The 20,807-nt window shown below is 48.4% G+C and overlaps 1 protein-coding gene across 3 annotated transcripts in view; it reads right to left on the reverse strand.

Moving 5' to 3' along the window:
• Csmd2 (CUB and Sushi multiple domains 2) overlaps positions 1 to 20,807 on the reverse strand; it is a 558,343-nt gene that overhangs the window by 333,123 nt on the left and 204,413 nt on the right. For all 3 annotated transcript variants that reach the window (XM_040756596.1, XM_040756595.1, XM_040756597.1), the window contains exons 4-5: positions 18,303 to 18,497; positions 5,759 to 5,966 (exon numbers count right to left, since the gene is read on the reverse strand). In XM_040756596.1, the coding sequence (XP_040612530.1) occupies positions 5,759 to 5,966; positions 18,303 to 18,497 (403 nt within the window). The remainder of the gene's footprint in view (positions 1 to 5,758; positions 5,967 to 18,302; positions 18,498 to 20,807) is intronic.

The following is a 20,807-nucleotide window of genomic DNA, read 5'->3' on the forward strand; positions in this document are numbered from 1 at the left end:
CGACACTGGGGATCCTTCCTTCCTGTTCCAGGCTGTTGGCAAAATCTTATTCACTCTTTGGCTCAAAATAAAAACCATCCCTGGGGACACATCGTTCAGAGTCTCAGATGCAATGTCACCACTGTGCCATGAAGTCTGACAACTTTTTTGAAGGACAGACAGTCTTAATGTTCAACTTTCTATCCCCTAGGGTTCACATCTTTGAACTCATCCCTACTCCATTTCCAGTAACAGGCCTGCAGTCATGTGACCTGACTCTGGAACATGAGAACATCTCTGGTTTCAGAGTGCTGAGACATAGGTGTGCCTTTGAGTGCATCTGTAGTATTTCCTTTGCAGGCTCCATCAAGAAAGGTAGAGGTCACACATAAAGCTCCCCCAAACATTACAACCTATCACCATTGTTTTTGGTTGCTCTCCTGGACACCTTCCAAACTTAATGATAAGACTCTATGGCTGGCTGAAGACACCACTTATTTGACTCCTAGATGTAAAGAGCTTAAGCTAGTACTGACCTGGAAGCTTTATCCTTACTGGCTAGCTTTCACAATGCTGGAAGGTACTATGCCTGCTCCTGAGGGATGAGAGATAATTACCAGTCTTACCCACCTGGGAACCCTGCAAGCTATAGTAATGACTGGGTTGTCATGATAAATGCCCGCTGGCAACAGAGGCACCAATGTTGTGGTGGTAACCAAGCACTTGCTGATTGGAGTTAAGGCCCACTCACTCTACAAGAAGAGAACTTATTCCAGTCACCATTAATGGAGCAAGAACCAGGCCAGCTCGGTCACAGGACCTAGAGAAGAATGTACCGTTATTATTCTGCTAAATGGATATAATATGAAACTGACTCTTAGAGACATGTTATAACCATAGATCATCACATCTCTCAACCCTCATCAGAAAAGCTTCTTGCAGTAGATGACGATTAACACAAAGACCCACAACTGGCCAATATGTAGAGAATAAGAGATCGCAGGGTACTCAACCCTAAATGGAACATCAATACCACATCCCCTAGCCTCAAGCTCAAGGGTAACTATGGAAGTGGGGGGGTGTGTAATGATTATAAGAGCCAGAGGCAGTGGCTGACTACAGTAAAACAGTGTTCACTGGACACAGCAGTGAATTGATAGTGACTGCGACAGCATGGACAAGTCCTGCACGGGATCAAGCCAGACAAAAACCCTGGCATGGCGTGGGCAGTAGGCCAGGAAGTCCCATACCTAGCTGAGGAGTCACTGGCAACTGATAGCTGCTGGGAGAGGGGAAGTCCTTTTTCTTTAGTGATGCGTTCCTTGAGAGGCTACCCTTCTTGTAGTAGATGGCCCTACACTCATGTGTATACTGGCCACACAAAATAGACTTAATGTGTCAAGAGAAAAAAAGAAGAGAACACATGATGAAACTGGGAGGAGATGTGATGGGGCAGCTAGAAGAAGAACTGGAGGGAGGGGATGAAGGGTGTCTTGATCCAAACACATTAAATGCATGTACGAAATTTTCAATCAATAAAAAATTAACAATTAGAAGAGAGAAAGGCACTATGCCCTCTTCCAACCAGGACAGCTAACACAGGTGGGTGGCAGGGACCTGGTGGAAGGCATCTTTGCCTACTTATGGGGAAAGCCCACCTGAAAATGAAATGAATCCCTAGGAGAGCGAAGCAGAGGTAGGAGGGATGGCGTCATTTGTTTGCTTTGATCCAGCAGTAGTTGAAACCAACTCCTGGATTTTTCAGTGACAGAAGCCAGTGCACTTACTTGTTATTGTAAAATCATTGGAAATGGGGTTCAGTTCTCCAACTGAAAGAGTTCTAGCCATTGCATTTCCCTTTTTAGCCCCTGGGAGAACCTCTTTTATAAGTCTTAGAAAAATACCTAACATACGATATTGTAAACCATCGAATAATATTCTCCTCCTGGTACTAGCTGTGAGCTCCAGGGTCCAGTACAGTGCGTGGCTATTAGAAACACGTTTGTAGAGTGAATAAAAAGCTCCCCAGGACCACAGCCTGTGTGTTTGTGTCCTCAGTACCTAGGAAAGCCTGATTCATAGAAGGATTTCAATAAATGGTTATGGAAAATAAATTGGAGGGAGTAACAAAGCACACAAATAATCGAAACAACTGTTGCCTGTGAATGAGCAAATAAGCAAATAGGTATTATAAGCAGACCCCCACAGGCATACACCATGTGCCTTCTGACTCCAGCTGCTTCTAATGGTCCCTCAATGAAACACCTAGACAAAAGGCACCGAGATCAAATGGCCCTAGTGATCTTAAATTTCATGTATTGAATGCCCAATAATTAAAATGAGGTCTTTCAAAGGGAGAGAGAGTGTTGTCCCAAAACATTGAAACTGGCTGCCTTTAGACTAGAACTTTTGTGTCTCTAAGTACACAAACAAAAACAAGCAAGGGGACTCTGAGATTGAGAATGGAGTCTGTGAACCTCTGGGTCCCTAGAGATGTGGCACCTTGCCCTTTGTCCCTCAGATAACGGACCTGGAGTGATCCCCAGACCAGGGGTACTGCACCAGGGAGGAGCCTGGCAGCAGTGCCCACAATCACTTCATGATACAGCATGAACCCTATTTTCAAGGGATCGTTTACCAGTGCTGGAATTACATAGCTATTTAAGGCCAAGTGTATCTGACTCCTAGGCTTGTCCTCTCCTCATCAAGATGGCCTGATGGAGCTTGAGGTTTAACCCTGGAGGGGCTGCACTGGGAGGATGGGCCACAAGACAGAGGAAGGGGGAGTAGGGAAGGTCTAGTGGTCTCTCCTTGGCTTTTCCTGCAATGGCCACCCCATTAGTGGAGAGCCTGTCTTTGTAGCTGGCAGTAACTTCTCATCTCAGTCTGACCCAAAGTCCTCCAGAGACCCAGGTCCCACACATTAACAGTTTCTTACAAGACCAGCCCTTTGATGATATCATGGTCTCTTGAAGATAGCAATGTTGAAAATATTGTCATTTAACATGGTGGGAAGGTGTGGAATCCATTGAGGGTCAGAGGTCAAGCCCACACACTGGGCAACAACAGAACATGCAGAGATGGCCCCTCTCCCATGAGACAAAGAAAATAGTGTGTGTATGTGTGTGCACACGCACGCGCGTGCGTGCGTGCATGTGTACTTACCTGTGAAAGGGGTGGGGAGCTGACTCAGTGGCACAGACATGACAATGATGTGGAGAGGTATACCAGGGTACTGTGGCAGCACATGCATGTCAGGAGTAGGGCAGGACTGTGTTGGAATTATTCAAGTACAGTTTCTGTTGATGGTCAATCCCCTGCTCCCACACAATGAATAAAGAGAGAGAGGGTCTAAGTCCTAGGACTCTCTGAACATGGTGGGATATCCTAGCTCAGGGCTCACAGTAGTAACAGCCTTCTCCACAACGGGCACTTGGGGAATCTAGAAGGCCAGTGTAAAGCAGAAAGGACAAGTCCACCAAGAGGCTGCACGCTGGTGGGCTACCCTGCTGCTGATCTTCAGTTCCCTCCTGCATCTTTCATCACGTCACCTCAAGGTTGCCTGCTGATTATTACCTGCCACACTCTTGGCCGCTGGTTTCCTCTGTTTTATGAACTCCTGTGCTGAGAGGGGCTACGCTCACTTCTGAAATAGCCTTGCTTGGCAAAACAGAAGATTTCAGACCATTTCTGCATCAGTCCAGAGCATCCCAATGAACAGAGTGCCCTGTGGAAAACCCCAATGTTTTTCTCACTCAGCAGAGGGAAGATGGGAAACTGAGTCAGGTGTATGTATGACCCTTTTTCTCTGAATCCACAGCAACCTGCTGCCGGGGAAGGGGGTCAAACAGGCTTGGGGTTGGAAGAGATGGTGCAGGTATGGGCCCCATTCTTACATTTATATATTCTCACATTCTATAAACTGTATAAAAGCTGAAACACAGACCTAATAAACAAACCATGCCACAGTCTTAGAACTGAGAGGAAGACACTGTAGATAGCTAACTAGCTAGCCATACAGCCATGGGAAACCATCATAGAAAGCATGCCATAGCTGACTGAGAAGACAGGTTTTAGGTGGGGTTAATCTGGACTACAACCCAGCACTATGTGACATCAAATAAGTAGCAGAATCTCTCTGGTCCTTATTTTCCTCTTTCATAAAAGGAGGGAAATTATGCAACTTACTTTATAGGGATCTTATGAACATGCAATGAAATTATAGCTATAAGGAACTTAGAACTGGCCTGGCACCTAGGGGTAAAAATGTTCAAGAAAATGCTCAATAATTGCCACTTTCATCACATTCTATTTTGGAGGACTCTGTAATGATGCAAGAAAAATTTTCATGATTCCATGCTAAGTTAAAAATACATGAGTAGAGATATTCAGACACCATTTTATAATATTAAAATATATAAATAGCCAGCTAAAGGGGGAAAAGGCCAAAGGGGCACACATCATGGTGTTAATCAGTGCCTCCCCACTTCTCTGCCTTTTCATAGTTTCTCCAAGGAGCACAAAGATTCCATTTGCTGTCCAAAGGATGTAGTTTACCAAATAAGGCTGGAGCTCCATGTCTGCAGGCTGGGGCAGCTCGGGGAAACCTCCAGCTCTTTGCCCCCACACTGCTCAGAGAGGTACATTTATAGAATACTCCACATCCCAGGTGTAGTTAACAGACAACCTCCGTGGTGGACTTCTTTGTCCAACGGAGTGCATGCTCCTCAAAGGACTGCATCTGGCTCAGGAGGGCTTTTCACCACCACGATAACTGGCATGCAGGCACCACGCAATCCTAGCCTTTCATTCTTCCTTGCCCTCCCATCTTTTTCTGCCTGACCACCACCCCAATAACTACCCCGATTGTGTCCTTAAACATTTTCCTCTCCTGGTTCTCAAGCCCCTACTTCCTGCTTCTTCTGGAATATTCAGCAGTGTCCTTCTGCCCCTTGTCCCATGCCCTGAGCCATCTCTGCCACAAAATCCATAAAGATGCCCAAGCCTGTCTGTCCTACATCTGGAAATGTTTCTGCTGGATCCTGATGTGCCATGAATGAACCCTCATCCTAATGAGAGAGTTACAGTGTGACTCTAAGGCCACGTATTTTTATGTCACACAACCAAAGTAAGGCTAGTCACACAACAGGCAGGCAGACACTGCCCTAAGTCATCCTCAGCCTGCCTGGGCACATACTCACAGACTGAGCTTGGGGACACCAACCAAGGATGGACGCCAAGCCCCTATCCTCTCATGCCCTCCAGCCTCCCTGACCTGCCGATGTCTGGGGTATCCGGGATATTCACGAGGAAGAGCAGCCCTTCGGAGCAGCTGGCAGGAGGGAGGCGAGTCCCTTCACTACTCCCCCCACATGTACTGCCCTCATCTCAAGGCCCCAGCAGTGCTTGGAAAAGCAATGGTCCCTGAAGGTGCCTGTGTCATCCAGAAAAGCAACAAGATTCCACACAGTGCCACAAGGCTCCTGTCATGAGACCAAAACATTTTTAGCTTTAATTCAGGTTTCTTAGCCGAGTTCCATCCTTAAACTCTTTAGCAAGGACACACTTTGAATCAGATATGAAAACCCCTGTAAAAATGCAGCTCTGCTTCAAAAATCATGCAGTGATTTCTCATTATGATGAGATGCAAAGACTCCAGGGTTCAAAACAAGCCAGAGGGGGCAGGGAGGGGAGAGGATGCAAAGGACACCTTGGGCAGCCCTGTCTTCTCCAGCTGCAGAGGCCACAAGGGAAGGAGGGGGACTGACAGGGAACTCACCAGAGAGAGGAGCCTTCGGTCCCAGTGACCTCCAGGAAGTCATAGCCATCTTCTAGCTGGAAGTCAATAAAGACCAGGGCGATGGTGTCCCCAAGCTCAGCCAGGATAGTCCACGTGCAGTCAGCATTGTTGTGATACTCAGCAGGAAAGTGGGGGCTGGAGATGATGCCACTCTGTCCCCGAAGGGTCCCGCCACAGGCATCATCAGCTGTGGGGAGAGACAAAAGGCTCCTGTGAGTGGTAGGGTGTTTAGGCCCTGGTTTCACCCGTTGGGACAGAAAGGATCCTGGCATGTGTGTGTGTGTGTGTGTGTGTGTGTGTGTGTGTGTGTGTGTGTGTGTGTGAGCAATTGTCACAGGTCTGGTCTCCTAAGAGGACAGCTCACTCTCTACAGACATAAATAAATAGCGGAATATGTTACTTAAATGAGTCAACTTGGGAAGGACAAACAGAAGAGGCCTCACTAGAGCTGGGTTTCATAGGATAGTTTACTATAAATAATGGGTATGAAAGAGTGGTTCTTGGAGGAGGGAACCACATGGCTTCACCTGGAAGGCTCCGGGGACATCTGAAGGAAGGGGCATTCACCCCAACCTTGTGAGAGACATAGGAGAAGGGAAAGGGGGTCAGGAGGAAGCAGTGGGTGGGGAGAAGCAGTGGGTGGGTGAGGGTGGGCAATGAGCCAGGAGTCAGAGTGGGAGGGAAGGGAGGTCAGCCAGAAATGCGGCTAAGACTTGCTGAAGGGTTTGGGCTCTGCTTGCTTGGCAGAAGGAAGGAGAGCTACAGTGGGATGAAGGATCTCAGCAGGGCGTCAGGGGCCAGACCCGGAGTAGAAAGACTAGAAGGATACCCTTGATGCTCAGGGAGCAGAGGAGCCTGGGTACAGGAGGGTGGGGTGGGGGGAGATAGAGAAAAGAAGAAAGTGAGTTAGGCAGAAGGGCTCAGGTGTATGTAATGGAGCCCGGCTAGCACAGCTGCTGCTGCTGTTGAAGCCACAGTGCCTGCAGAAAGTCTCAGCCTAGGCCTGGTCCCCCACTGTCTGACCAGGGTGAACATCCAGGGGGGTAGGAGGATGCTGGCCTGGGGCCGAGGGCTGCAGAGTCCTATGTCTACTTCCCTGTACACTGTGTTCTCTCTCAGTTCACTAAACTTGCCTCTCTGGAGCCTGTCCTAGACCTGGGTCTGCAGGGGCGGGTCTGCTCCTGCCTCCTGATTGCTTGATGTTCCCATGTCCACAACACACACCTTGAGATCACAGGTGCTCCTCAACCATGGCTCCTCCCTGAATCGCAGCCTGGTCTCTCATCCCCTCCCATAATGGCAGGGCTGGTGGGCACAGGAGCGCCAGTTTGACCCTATGTTTTCACGCTGTAAAAACCATCCCTAACTTAGGAGCTTTCCTTGCTTCCTGCTGTCCCCCTCTTGGATCCTTTCACCCAAGTCCACCTATCTCTTTCTGGAATCTTCTCTCTGTTGAGTCTGCCCAGCCCCCTCCTAGGCTTTTAGACCCTTGCCACTTCCTCAAGGATCTTTCTAGAAACAACTCCCAGCCCCCATCACACACTCCATATGCTTTCCTATAATTACTTCCCACACTTCTTTGGATATCGACTATTGCTTACTTCATATCTAGAGGTTAAACTTCCTGAAGGTTAAAGACCATTTACTCTGTGCCCGGCACCTAGCACATTTCCTGTCATGAGACAGGCATTCAAAGAGTATTTGGCAAACCCACAAACTAAGCAGGAAACTAACGATAAGAGAGGATAAGTTACATTGCTAAGGCCACACAGGAAGTGGCTTAGGCTGGGGCTCTAGCTGAGTCTGTATACCAGGAAGGCAGTCCCCTCTACATTCAAGACCTCACAGTTGGGCAGTGGCTTGCTAAGCCATTGAAGACCTTCAAATGTCCCAGGATTAGCCAGGGGCTCCTGGACCATGCTGAAAGCAGGAACCAGGTCTGGAAGAACCTTTTGACCAGAGTCACCTGTGCGCTCAGATGGGAATTTGTCATTCTTCCATCCTGGGCTCTTCTGACCTACTGGCTCTGGAACCATCCTGTTTTGATTGAAGATGCTGTAAAAGCTGTTTGGAGATTTCCTCACACTTTAAACAAGATATCGTATTTCATAGTTACAACTTTGGAGTCGTAAAATACGACCTTCAGCTGATGCCCAAGCCCTAAAATATTCATCTATGCGCTCTCCTTTGGCAGGGGGCCTCCTGTATCTCCATCAAGTCATGCGTTCCGGGTGCAGGTGTGTTGTGCCGATATTTGCCTTTCCAAGCTTATGACTTTATTTATGGTTGGCTTTAGCTCCTCCTGAAGTCTCTCCAATTAACTATAATTTCAGAAAGCCATCCCTCTGTCCCCTCTGCCCCTGTGAGCTGTTCAGTGACTCACAGTGTAGGGAGGAACGAGAAGAACAAGGAGGAAGTGTGCTAGACCTCTCTTTAGCTCACCCTGGGATGCCTGAGAGCTACGGGGTGCTGGCCTAAGTGACAGAGCTTTAAGGATCTTTCTAGAATCAGACCTTCTTCATCATATGCTTTCAAAGCACTAAATATTCCAATAACTAAATATATAGATTCTGTCCATCTCCTCCCCCTCAGGGTCCTTCTTGGCCTCAGAGGAATGACAATGCCACAGACCTGGAGTGACATCACTATCCTGAAACTTCAGAGTGAAAACAGAAGCAGCAAGGCTCAACTCCTTGAAGGCACAGCACTGAGACAGGCACATAGAGAGAGTCAGCAACCCAAAACTTGAACCACACACACACACACACACACACACACACACACACACACACACACACACACACACACCTTTCCCAACAATGCACTTAGAAACATGGACACCTCCCCCGTCAGCACAGAGATGCATGGATCCCCTCTCCTAGCAAAGCAGTCAGCCATTTTCACCTGTCGCTGTCTAGAAAGAAACCACCCCCAGAGCTTATCATGAAACTAGGGGGAGGGTGATGATCTAGTCTGAACCGGCTTTAGGTGCATGTGCAGTAAGGCAAACTGTGTCCTTAGAATGGATTTTTAGGAAAAAAAAACCCTATTTACCATGCTATGCCTATGCATGAGTGGGCGTACATATGATTAAAGCCAGATGTATGTAGGAAAAGGTATGCACAGTGAACTAAGGCTTACATAATCTTAGTCTGTCATTCAAAACAAAAGACCACTTATCCCATGGCCCGAGAATTAACTCCTCTTCCTCCTGGGCCCACAAATGGAAGCTTTGGGTAATAACCAGAGGCTCATGGGAATAGTGCCCTTGATCACATTCTTTCCACAGACAGTGTCCCCTCATTTGGGTCTCCTGAGGGGAGAGTGACATTCAGTTCTTCCAGGTTGGTATAGTTTCACAAAGTATTCTTCAAAAGACTCATGTTGAACTCTTGGCTCCAACGAGGATAGCCAGTTTTCAATAGATGAGAGGATTCTAAGGGCCCTGCCTTCCTCCATGGATTGACCCACTAACAGGTTCATAATTTGATGGAAACTTCAAGAGGTGGGGCATAGTTGGAGGTAATGGGTTGCTGGGAGTGTCTTTTGAGGCCATCTCTTGCCCATCTTCTCTCCGTGCTTCCTGGATGCCTGCAGTGAATAGCTACCTCCACATATTTCCCCTGCCATGATGTTCTGCCTCCTCCAGAGCCCAAGGCAAGGAAGTCAACTGACCTTAGCCTTGAGCTTCTGCAACCGAAGTCAAGACAAATCCTTCCACCTATATAGTATTTTGTCTCATGGATTTGCCATAGTGACTGAGACCTGGTCAGTGCAGGCTGGATTAGGGAGCTCTTCTTTGTAGAGTGTCCACAATGTGACAGGAACCCTCAAGCCACTTAAGAAGTCAGCTGTGTCTCCCCTGTGATGGTTAGTGCCAATTGTCACCTTGATAGAAACTAGAACCACCAAGGAGATGGAGACTCTGGACACATGTTAGGGTTTCTCTGTGTTCACTGATGTGTGAAGACCCTGCCTACTGTGGGCAGCACCATCCCCTGGCTAGGATCCTGGACTGTATAAGAGGAGGCAGGGAATTAAGCAGCAACTTTCATCTTTCTTTTCCTAACAGTGGATGCTGCTTTGAGTACCTGCAACCTTGCCTTGCAACCTGCTATGACTGACTATATCCATCCTTGAACTACTGGCCAGAAGAAACACATCCTCCTGTAAGTTGTTTTTATCTGCATATCCTGTCACAGCCACTAACAAGAAACTAAGGCAACTTCCATATTACAGATGAGGAAATGGAGGTTGAGTTTAAAACAGCCCCATAGCTACAACTACCTATGCCGAGCAGGAATTTGAATCCAGGACTCCATGGCTTCAGAGCTACCCCAGTCCACACCCATTTCTCTGCCTCACAAAGCTCATGGAGTCATACCCGACCCACCAACACTCAGAGAGACACATTAGGCTTCCTGGCACTTCCCTCCCTAACATGCAGACCAGTTCTCAAGCCCTGCACCAGCAATGGGAAAGAGCTACATAGCTAATGTGTCATTGTGATTGTGAGTCTCCTTTCCTGTTGAGGTCACTAGATGGCCAACATCCTTGCCCAGGGAGAGCAGTGGTAGTTAAGATCGTAGACAGCAGGATTACAGCCTTGGGATGCGCCAGTGTCACTACCTCTTACTATCCCGTAAATGGAACCACCCACCTCCTCTCTCCGGGCTTTGGACCCTTCATTCCCAACAGGGACTGGCAACACCGTGGCCTCTTTAGGCTTCTGCAAGGATTAAATTAGACGAAGCAAGGGCAGCACGTCAATCAATGCTGGCCAGCAGTGTCTACGGCAGAGAGTCACAGTAGTAGCTGGAACAAAGCCCTCTGCCGGAAGCATCCATAAGCAGAATCTCAGTCTATTTTGAACTCAGTAGGGCTATTAGTCCCAATGACTGCTGGGAAAATGGGCACAGGGAGACTGAGTGACTGGTACAAATCCTCTTAGCAAATTGACACAAGTGACAAGGCACAGACCTGGATCAGGGGATGGGACTTCAGACTCCACACTGTGAACTGTCCTGCCCCAGTAGGCCGACTGTAAGAGCTGCAGCCTGTGGCTCAGGTTCAGTTACTCCCTGTCCACATACAACTTCCTGTAGCTGTAAACTTTAATTTGATTGACAGTCACAGCAGGCCCCGTGTATGGTACCTGCAGCCTCTACTATTTGCACTGCTGACCAGGACATCTGACTCCCCCAGTGAGTGCTAGCTCAGGACTCCTTTGGCTTCAGAAAGAGCATCTCCACATCACTGGCTCACAAACAACCTCAAATTTTACCCTGAGGAAAACTAGTTTTTGAGATTCTGGAGGGCACAGGCCCCTGCCCCTGTCCTGATTACCTTCAACTTGCCCATCATTATCCCTATTGGGCCAGCACTTCAGAAAGAGCTATCTGGTCAACCTTAAACCTTTGCTTATTAGCAAGGAACCCAGATCCTGTGTGCCTGACCCTTCACTTTTACCAAGGCCACCCTGGATCTAGTTTCAGCTACTTCCTAATTATCTCCTCTGTGTCTCCTGGCCAAATTCAGGGCCTCTTCTTGTGTCCAGAGGGAATGTGTATGCATGTGTATGAATCTGTGTGTGTATCTTTGTGTGAACAGGGGTGTGTGCTAGTGTAGGTGGTTTCAGGTAGAGACCAGAGGTCAAAGTCAGGGTCTTTGTCAACCTTATTTATTTATTTTTAGTTTTTGAGACTGGGTCTTTCAATGAACATGGATCTCATCCATTTATCTAAAACGGTTGCTATCGAGCTCCAGGGATCCTTTTGTCTCTGCCTTCTCTGCTCTGGGATTTCAGGTGTGAGCTGCCTGGCCCAGCTTTTGCACAGGTACTAGGATCAAACTAGAATCCTCACACTTCCATAGGACACAGCTTACCCTGCCCTCAACCCACCCTCTAGGGACCTTTCTTTAAAAGTAAGTTGAATTGAGCCTGACCTTTGCTCAAAGCCCAATCCCCCTTGGCTGCCCCCTGAGTTTTGACCTCAACCCTACCTTCTTATCCTGCCTCACACAATGCTGCTCTCGCCACTCACCCCTCATTCACATTTTGCCCGGAAATCTATTTTCTGCTCCTTTAACAGGTCTGGCTCTTTTCTATGTCCATCTGCATTTGCTGTCCCTGTACTTGTTGGAATGTTCTTCCCCAGTCTGTACTCAATAGTCTCCTTGTCATTCAGGACTCACTTTACCTGTCCCCTCCAAAGAGACCTCTTCTGAAGTACACCTAGAAAGGTAAGCTTCACCCATATAAAAGAGCCTTCCTCACTGCCCTCCTGGTTCTCATCCCTGTCTGAGTTTATCTGATCGATGATCATTTCCTGTCTTGGCTACCAGGATGTAAACTCCGTGATCTCATAGAGTTTGAGTTTGCATCAGTCATCACTGTAGCTTTCTGTATCTAGACCATACCTGCCACAATAAACAGTTAATTAATGACACCTAGATGGTACACAATAGGCAGTTGATGAATAATGTCTAGTTGGTGCACAGTATTCAGGCACTTAGCAGAAAGTTGTCAGATCACTGAGGGACTGAGTGAAGATTATCGATTAGCCCTGTAAGGCTCTTGCTAATAAACCAACGTTAGGGCTCAGAGAGGTTTAGCTGCATTCTACTGATCACACAGCTCTAGCTGCTGTTGCTAGGGCCTGTCTGAATCCAAGCACTACCCCATTTTACAGTCTGTAGGTACTGACCCCTAGGGCCCAGAAATGCAGACTTTAACATGGAGTCTGTTCTCCAAACTGCTGACTGAATGCCTATCCCCCAGGGGTCGGATGGCAGCCAGCAGTGCTTGTCCTAACTCTCCAGGGCCAAGCCCATCTTGCTCCAGTCAGTTTCTCCCAGATATCTGCTTCCTGTCTCCCGTGCATCTAAAATCCCCCCTCTTCCCAGAGCTTTCTTTGATGCTTCTCTGGTGCTCCTCTGAGTCAAAGGCAGACTGCTGTAACACACATGGTCTTCCTTGCTATGGATCAAAGAGTTTCCACTGTGCTTGTATCTCTTAGGGACCTCTGCCTTTGTGAATGTGCCTGGAGTGGCACATGGAGGGACATCACAGTCCTTGTCTTCTGCTCTCTGCTAGCTGGATGGAATCCAAATGTGTCAGGATCCTCAGAAGGAGGGATCCTTGAGAGTTAGCATCAGGATTGTTGTGCTGGGAACCCTAGTCACTCCATAGCCCACCTCGGCCTGTGCTCTGACTTGCACCCTGAACCCAGCCCCCATTTCAGTGTCACTCTGGATAGAGCAGGGCATTTTAGTCTGCTTGGGGAACTGTGGCCATGTATTCCACAGAAAGCCCCCTCTTCGGTTGCATGTCTGACGGACACCAGTGCTGAACAAGGCCTAGCCAGGCTGCTGCTCATTCAGCAAATACTTGCAGATAGCTTTCCATTAGGGAGGCTAGTCTACTCATGATACCAGCCCTGGAGAGTCCTGTGTGGGAGGCCCATTCCTAAGCGTAAACCCAGTCACACTGGCATGGCTTGAGCAGTCAGTGAGCACTTTTGCTCTGGGGAGGCTTGACCTCCTGAAAAGAACAGCCTGAAGAGTTTCTTTCAGAAGAACACTTCCATTACTGAGGATGGATGCATCAACAAAGGCAGAGCTCTGGGGGTAAGAGGGAGGCCCAGGATTCTGAGAGGAGAAGCAACTGCATCTCACCCCATGGGCAGCTAAGCTGGGAGCCTCTGCCCTGAGCTTTTCTTCTGTGTGTTGATGGAGACATTTTCCCTGTGGCTCATGTGGGAGCAACTGTTGTAGCATCTTGTCAGCAAATTTGTGTTAGTGGCCACACCCCTTTGGGCGTGGCTTCAGGTGTGGACTTGACCAGAAGGAAGAGAAGCCTGGGGCAGGCAGGCTCTGTCTCGGGTCTCTTGAATTGCATCCGGAAGGCAGAGACCGCATCTTCTGTAGCAGGAACGTAGCAGCGATTCTTTACTGATATCTGTGTAAGCTGTTCCCCAATAAAACACCCATTTATCATTTATCTTGGATCTAGTGAACTCCTTAATTCCCTGCCTTCAATTGGAAGGACATCCCCTATCAAGCTCCCTCATAGGAGACTGAACAGCAGGGGACAAGTTGGTCTTGGCTTCTTTCTAGAAAGGGCTTGTGCTCCATGTTAAAGACATAAGAGTTGTCAAAGTCAATGAAGAAGAGCTCCTGGGGTGAGGCTGAGCCATGAGAGACTCAGTCAGACCTGCATCTTCCATGGCGGCAGAGGATGGATGGATGGATGGGCTCATATGTAGGTAGGGTCTGATAGGTGGCAGTCTGCAAAGGGACACCTGTAGCTATGAGGGACCAGTTTATAGCAGAAAACCATAGGGTTGGTGCGGGACCTATGGGGAGCTCAACTTGGCCACCAGGAGTAATGATGCTTCACACAACTACCAGTCAACCAAAAGAGCAGGTTGGGAGCGAGTGGAATTTGTATGAACCAAGCATGCTGCACATCCAAAGAGGGCTGGAGAGGTGTTGTTTCCCCCTGGGCCAGAACTCAGAACAGACTATTATATCAAAGATAAGAGATTCCCAAAGATACAGGGAGTTCCAGTAGAAAAGTCAGGGAGAAGAGAAGAATCATGACCAAGTGTGAAGCTGCAGGGAGTTGGAGGAGACTAGGAGTGATTCCTATAGGCACCACACTCATCTACTACAGGTGGGGTGTGGCTACTATCTGAAGGCACCCACTGCTCCTGTGGCAGGACACACTGCCATGGGATGGTGGTGACATAATGATACCTGGCTCAATCATTTACTGCTGCTACTGGAGTTTGCAAAAAGGCAATTTATAGGCCAGCTCCAGTTTCTTTTGCGGGGGTGGGGGTTCTTTGGTTAGGAAAAAGCCACTCTATGCCTTAGAGGAGACGGGAATGTTAGAGAATGCAAAATCAGGAGGGAACCAGGCTTTTGTGCTTACGAAGTGGACAGAGGTCCTGAGCCAGGGTCAAGTACAGGGAGCCTCCAGGCACAAGGTGCTGGAGAAAGGAGAGACGGCTGGTGCCCTCTACATTTCCAGAGAAACTATAGTCACCAAGGCTGAGCAGAGAGAAGTGCCAGGGAGGCCAGGCCACAAGCTTCAGGATCAGCCATATGTTTGTGGTAACTCACCTGATGGGCAGAGATAAAATTTCCTGGCACTATCACACCCTTCAGTGAATGATGTGGTCCTACAAATGCCTCTAGGTTTCTGCTCACTGAGTTTTAGAGGGTTTGGTTTTACGGAGGTGGGAGGGACCAGAGAAATGTTTCAGGCTTCCATCCTACTTGCCAGAGTAGAACCAGTGCTGGGAGTTAGGTGAGAGGGAAGTTGAGGAAAATTCCAGAAGGTATAGGCAGAGGAATTCTGCCTAACAGAACAAAAACAGGCTGTGCAGACAGGACTTGGGTTATGTTTGCATTTAGTTTCTGTCTTGGACCAAAGGGTGTGATGTCTGTGATGCTTAAGAAAGGACTGTGCTTCCTGGATTACAACTGAGACTGCAATTTCATTTACACCTCCATTTCCTGCCCTAGTACCATTCTGACATGTCCTCCAGAATGTGAGTATGCTAAGGGTGACATCCCCAGGGCTGAGTATGGGTAGAGATGGTACAAAAAAGGGCAAATTCACATGGGATCAGGGCTCCTAGGACCACACCTCTGTGAAGGATCCAAGGACAGACCCCCATCAACCTGGTCATTCTCACAAAGAGGCAGATCCTGGCCTAGATATGGAGCCTACGAATATGGGGGTGACCACGCTAGTCCCACGAGCTCTGTCAGGAAAGGCCAACACCACTTAGGCCAACTTTCTTGGAAGAAGAAACAAGCCTGAAGCAGTGGCAACTCGGGTTGACAGGTGGCTTATCTGTTGGAAGATGGAATCCAGCAGGTGAGAGTGCTGGGATCAATTGATGATGTCTTGTCATGTGAGTGGGGAGAAGGGAATAGGTATGTGTGCCAGGTAATTTTCATCCCTTCTTCTGAGAATAAACTGTGCAGATGGAGGGAGGCGAGAGCGCCTTGGCCCTGGGGCTAGGCTTTTGAGAGGGAGATTAGCCAGAGAGGAAATTCCAACTTGAAGCAGAAGAGTTACCTGCAAACATTTCTTAGCTGCCAACAGATCTCCCACACAACCATCTGTGGGTTCTGGTTCTATGGGACTTGAAGATGAGGGTTTAGGAAGAAAAGGCCATCAGAAAGCTAGGCAGCCTATGGGCCAGATAATACCAGTTTGAATGAGGCAACATGGTGTGGGGACAGTGTGTAGGGCTAGCCTTTGCTAAGGAAGCTGGGATATCAGGATGGGTTGCAATTCCAAGAGGGGAGGAACCAGCCTGCTGTGGGTGATGACACCCATGGACGTGTGGTCCTAGTAGTATAAGAAAGCAAGCAACATGAGTAAGCTCTGGAGAGAAAGCCAGTAAGCAGCACTCCTCTGTGGCCTCTGCTCAGTTTGTGCCTTGAATTCCAGGCTTGACTTCCTCTGGTGATGAATTGTAAACCGTAAGCCAAATAAAACCTTCTTCAAGTTGCTTTTGGTCATGGTGTTTTATCATAGCAATAGAAAGCCAGCTAAGATAGATAGATGCTCTTCTGAGGAACTAAAAGCCATCTACAGGCAGAATAATGCCAACCCAGGTACATAACAATAGGAACAGACCTACTATGCATTGGAAGATGACAAGAACATGTGACAGATGATTTTGACTGACACCTTGATCAGCTTTGGACCACCTAGGAGACACATCTCTGGACATGTCTATGAGGGCATTTCTAGAGACATCTGATCAAGTAGGGAAACTCATCCTGAGTGTTGGCAGTGTCAACCCATGACTTCGGGTCCCAAAGAAATACCAGCATTCATATCGCTCTGTATTCTGAATGCAGACACAATGAGCTGCCTCACGCTCCTGTAACCATGACTTCCATGCCATGATAGATTGCATCCTCTCAGATGCAGTCAAAATGAGCCTTGCTTGAAAAAAACAATGGAATCCTGAAATTTGCAGGCAAATGGATGGCACTAGAAGAATCCATCCTGAGTGAGGTAACCCAGTCACAAAAAGATAAACATGGTATGTACTCTCTCATATATGGATTTTAGACATAGATCTGGGGAGTGCCAACCTACAATCCCATGGCCAAAGAGTCTGGGAAACAGAATCTTCATTCAGTGGCTGATGGAAGCAGAGGCAGACTCCCACAGCTAAACACTGAGCTGAGCTCAAGGAAACCAGTGATAGAGAGGGAGGACTGATGAGCAAAGGAGATAAGACTGGGTTGGTTTAACCCCCAGAAACAGCTGACCTGACAAGGATTAGCTCTTGAATCCCAGACTGATGGCTGGGAATCCAGGGTGGGACTGATTCAGACCTCCTGAATGTGGGTGTCAATGAGGAGGCCTTGGCAATCTATTGGGCCTTGGGTAGTACATAAGTATTTATCCTGGCATACAAATGGACTTTGGGTGCCCATCCAACAATGAGAGATGCTCTCTCAGCCTGGACTCTTGCGGGAGGGCCAAGGCCCTGTCCTGGATGAAATGACAGACTACGGACACCCCTATGGAGGGCCTCACTCTCCCTGGGGAAATGAGGGGGTGTTGCGGGGTTGGTGGGAGGGCATGGGAGGAGGGGAGGAAAAGGGAGAGGGACCAGGGATTGACATGTGAAGCAACCTTGTTTCTAATTTAAATTTAAATTTAAAAATAAAAATAAATGAGCCTTGCTTATGTAAGTAGCTTTTGTCAGGTGTTTTGTCATAGTGATGAGAAAAGAAACAATATGGAAGGTAATGAACACACACCATGACAGAAGGTGACACACACACCATGACGGAAGGTGACACACACACACACACCATTTTCTAAGCTCTTTTAAAAAAAGATTAAATAGGAATGATTGACACTTATTTGGCTTTGATGAATGGGAGAAACAATAAAGAATAGTAGGGTGACTGATGTCTTGGCTTTCAGGGGACTGAGTTTGTTTTCCTAATACATGAAGCATTCAGAACTAAAAATGGAATATCCTAGGTAAATGGGATAGCTGGGCACTCAAGTTGTGGAAAAGTTTGGGTTTGGAGGGTAGTGAGAGAGTGGGAGGAGGGAGTTTTTAAATAGGGAAAACAGTTGAATTTATAGGTGAAAATGGAAGGAAACCACCAGCCCAAGGCTGGTAGGGATCATCTGGGGATGCTCCGTGGATGAGGGTTTAACAGTGATGGTGTTTAACATGATGGAAGTAAGCACTTCCTCTGAGATGGGACCAGTGAGCAGGGCACAGTGTGATAGTGAATTTCTTTAATTTGGGAGCCACATGGGGAGGACGAGGAAGTCAAGTGGAGCTGAGGAGCCTGGGGGAGCATCTGTGGACTCTGGGACCTTCATTGTTCCTGGATTTGATATCTCCTCGAAGGAGAAACTATTGCACTCCACCCATAGATAGATCCCACTAGAAGTTTGGGTCTCCCCTCCCAGCCTCCACAAGCTCGCTCCCACAGGCCCTCTTCAGTCACCTACCTCTGCAGGAAGGCAGAGGGAAGTCCCACGTGGCGCTGTTCTCAGAGCTGGCATGGCAGGTGAGCACTGCGTGGCCCTCCAGAAAGAAGCCGGGGTTGCAGCTGTAGCGGACTTTGTCACCCAGGTTGAAGGTGGAACCTTGCTGGACACCGTTGGGCAGCCTCCCTGGGTTCCCACAAGTGTGGCTTGGGAGAACTGTGAAGAGAGAAAGACATGGTGCGTGAGCTGGGCTTAGCCTATTATACCCTAGAGCCTAGCAGCTACCTTGGGCCAGGGCACCTGTGTGGACCTCATTTTTTCTCTGGATGGGGCTGACCACTACTGGCTGGCTCTCCTCTCTTAGCTGCCAATCACCAGGGTTGCATGCAAGAGGTCATAGGTTGAGGATTTTTCATTGACCATAGAGGTGTCTGCGTGTTCATGTGCAGCACTGGGTGTGAGTTATATCTACCATCCACATTATTAGAGAAATGAGTCCCCCCCCAGCGGAGGGGGCACACTAACCTCTTGGACATAACTGCCTTGATTCAAACCCACAAAAGGGACAAAGAGTATGGTGCTTGCCCATTGCTCTTTAAACCTGCTGTCCTTTCTTTTGTGACCACCACCCTATCTATTGGCAGAGGCCTCTGTGATAGAGCAGGTGCAGGGGGCCAAAGGGGTTGTTTAACGTTGGGCCAAGCACAGAGGAGGGGGATGAACTTGGATTCTCCCGTTCTCATCAGCAGGGCCTGTGTAAAGTGGGGATCGGGAGCTGGGAACAGGCTGTACCCTATGCAGTGAGCCAACGCAATCACAGCGCCTGCGTGTGTACTGTCATTATCCAGAGCAAATGGCCTTGGGGAGAGTGCAAGAGCATCCTGACCTGTCAGTCTTGCGAGGAAGATGCAGCGCTTCTCTGCCTGTGTGTCTCCTATTTTCCCCTGACCCAAAGGCCACCCCACCCCTGAGCATTTCAGGAGAGCAGCACAGAGCAGTGACCAGGGGCATCAGCCTGCCAGCTTCACTGTGCAGTTTTTCTCCATGAATCTCCACTCTCCCCTCGTCAGTAATAGTTGATGAAGCCATTCCTGAGATGCCTGTAGCAAAACAAGGGAAAGAGCATGGACTCCAGAACCTCGTGGAGCCCTGACGAAGTCTCTGGATGGTTCTGTGACTCAGTTTCTCCACAGGTAAGTGGAGATTGCAACAGCACCTGCCTGAAAGGGTCATGGTGACTGTTTAATTGAGGTCAGGTGATACACACATAAGGCCAAATCAAGTGAATCTATCATTCGACCCCTTGGGAGGTACAGGCACCATTAAAGATGGCCTACATGGTATGGTAGGAGTCGAACCACACAGGGGGCTCTGAGGTGACTTCCTGAAAAGGTCATACTTCTGCAGAAGTCTGAGATCAGCAAGAATTATCAAGGTCAAAGGTGTTTCAGGCAGATGGGACAGAAACCTAAGGCCCTAGAAAGATAATGCAGGAGTTAGGAGCCTTGGAGTAGGCAATGATGAGGAAAACAGACGAGCAGGGTGGATTCCTGCTTTGCTAAAGCCCTTGCGGCATTCACTTTCTGTCCACATTGCTGCTGGTACCTGCCCTCTAGACCCTCTTCAACAGGCCCAACAATCTCAACCATCTACAGGGAAGAATTCTCCAGCTTCCTCTTTCTCTCCTCCCACCACCCCTTCCTTCCCTTCTGTGAGGACACAGCTCAATGCAGGGGGAAATGGCAGGCTTTGGAGTCATTCTGGTCTAGGTCTGCAGCCAGGTGTGGTCACCATCTCCCTCATGACTGAGTCACATGGGCTCTTTGAGCCTCCTTTCCCTCAACACATGCAGTTGGGGGATGGGGTGGGGGCTTATCCATAAAAGCTACACCTTCCATGTTTTCACCCTACTGGGTTTCAGCATCAGGAGGACAGTGGCTGGGGTTGGTTCACATGTGTACAATGGAGAGTAACAGATTGCCTGGAACTTAAAGAGACATAATTGTGTGTTTAGAAATTAGTGGCTGAAGCTATTCATTCATGTATTGACTTATTTGTGCAACAAAAATTTATTGTGGGCCTACTGTGCTCAGAGCTTGGAGTATAGCCATCTAGGTTAACAGGTCTTGGTCCTTAGAGGCTTGCTCTGGATGGATGTTAAGGACCCGAGCATCCTCTACCTCTGGCATGTCAGATGACCCAGGTGAAAGGATTTGCTCCTGCTACTCTGCCAGTTGGCCCTAGCTAGCATTTCCCATGAGCCTTTGCTATGGCTCACGCATTGTTTCCCCTGATCACCTCTTGCTGAATCACTAAATGTGTGCCACTATACTCGGTTGCTGGCTCACTGGATGTTTCCCACAATCCCTTGCTGCTGGCTTTGTTTGGCCATGGGTTCCTCACTGTTGACTCATTGTTTGTTTCCTAGGATCCTCTATAGCTAGCTCAGTTCCCATGATGCCCTGCAGGTGGTTCACTGAACATTTCCCAGGATGCCTGATGGCTGGGTCTCTGAACATTTCCCAG

The sequence above is a fragment of the Mesocricetus auratus genome, unplaced genomic scaffold (assembly GCF_017639785.1).
Source record: "Mesocricetus auratus isolate SY011 unplaced genomic scaffold, BCM_Maur_2.0 Super-Scaffold_100014, whole genome shotgun sequence".
Taxonomy (NCBI): domain Eukaryota; kingdom Metazoa; phylum Chordata; class Mammalia; order Rodentia; family Cricetidae; genus Mesocricetus; species Mesocricetus auratus.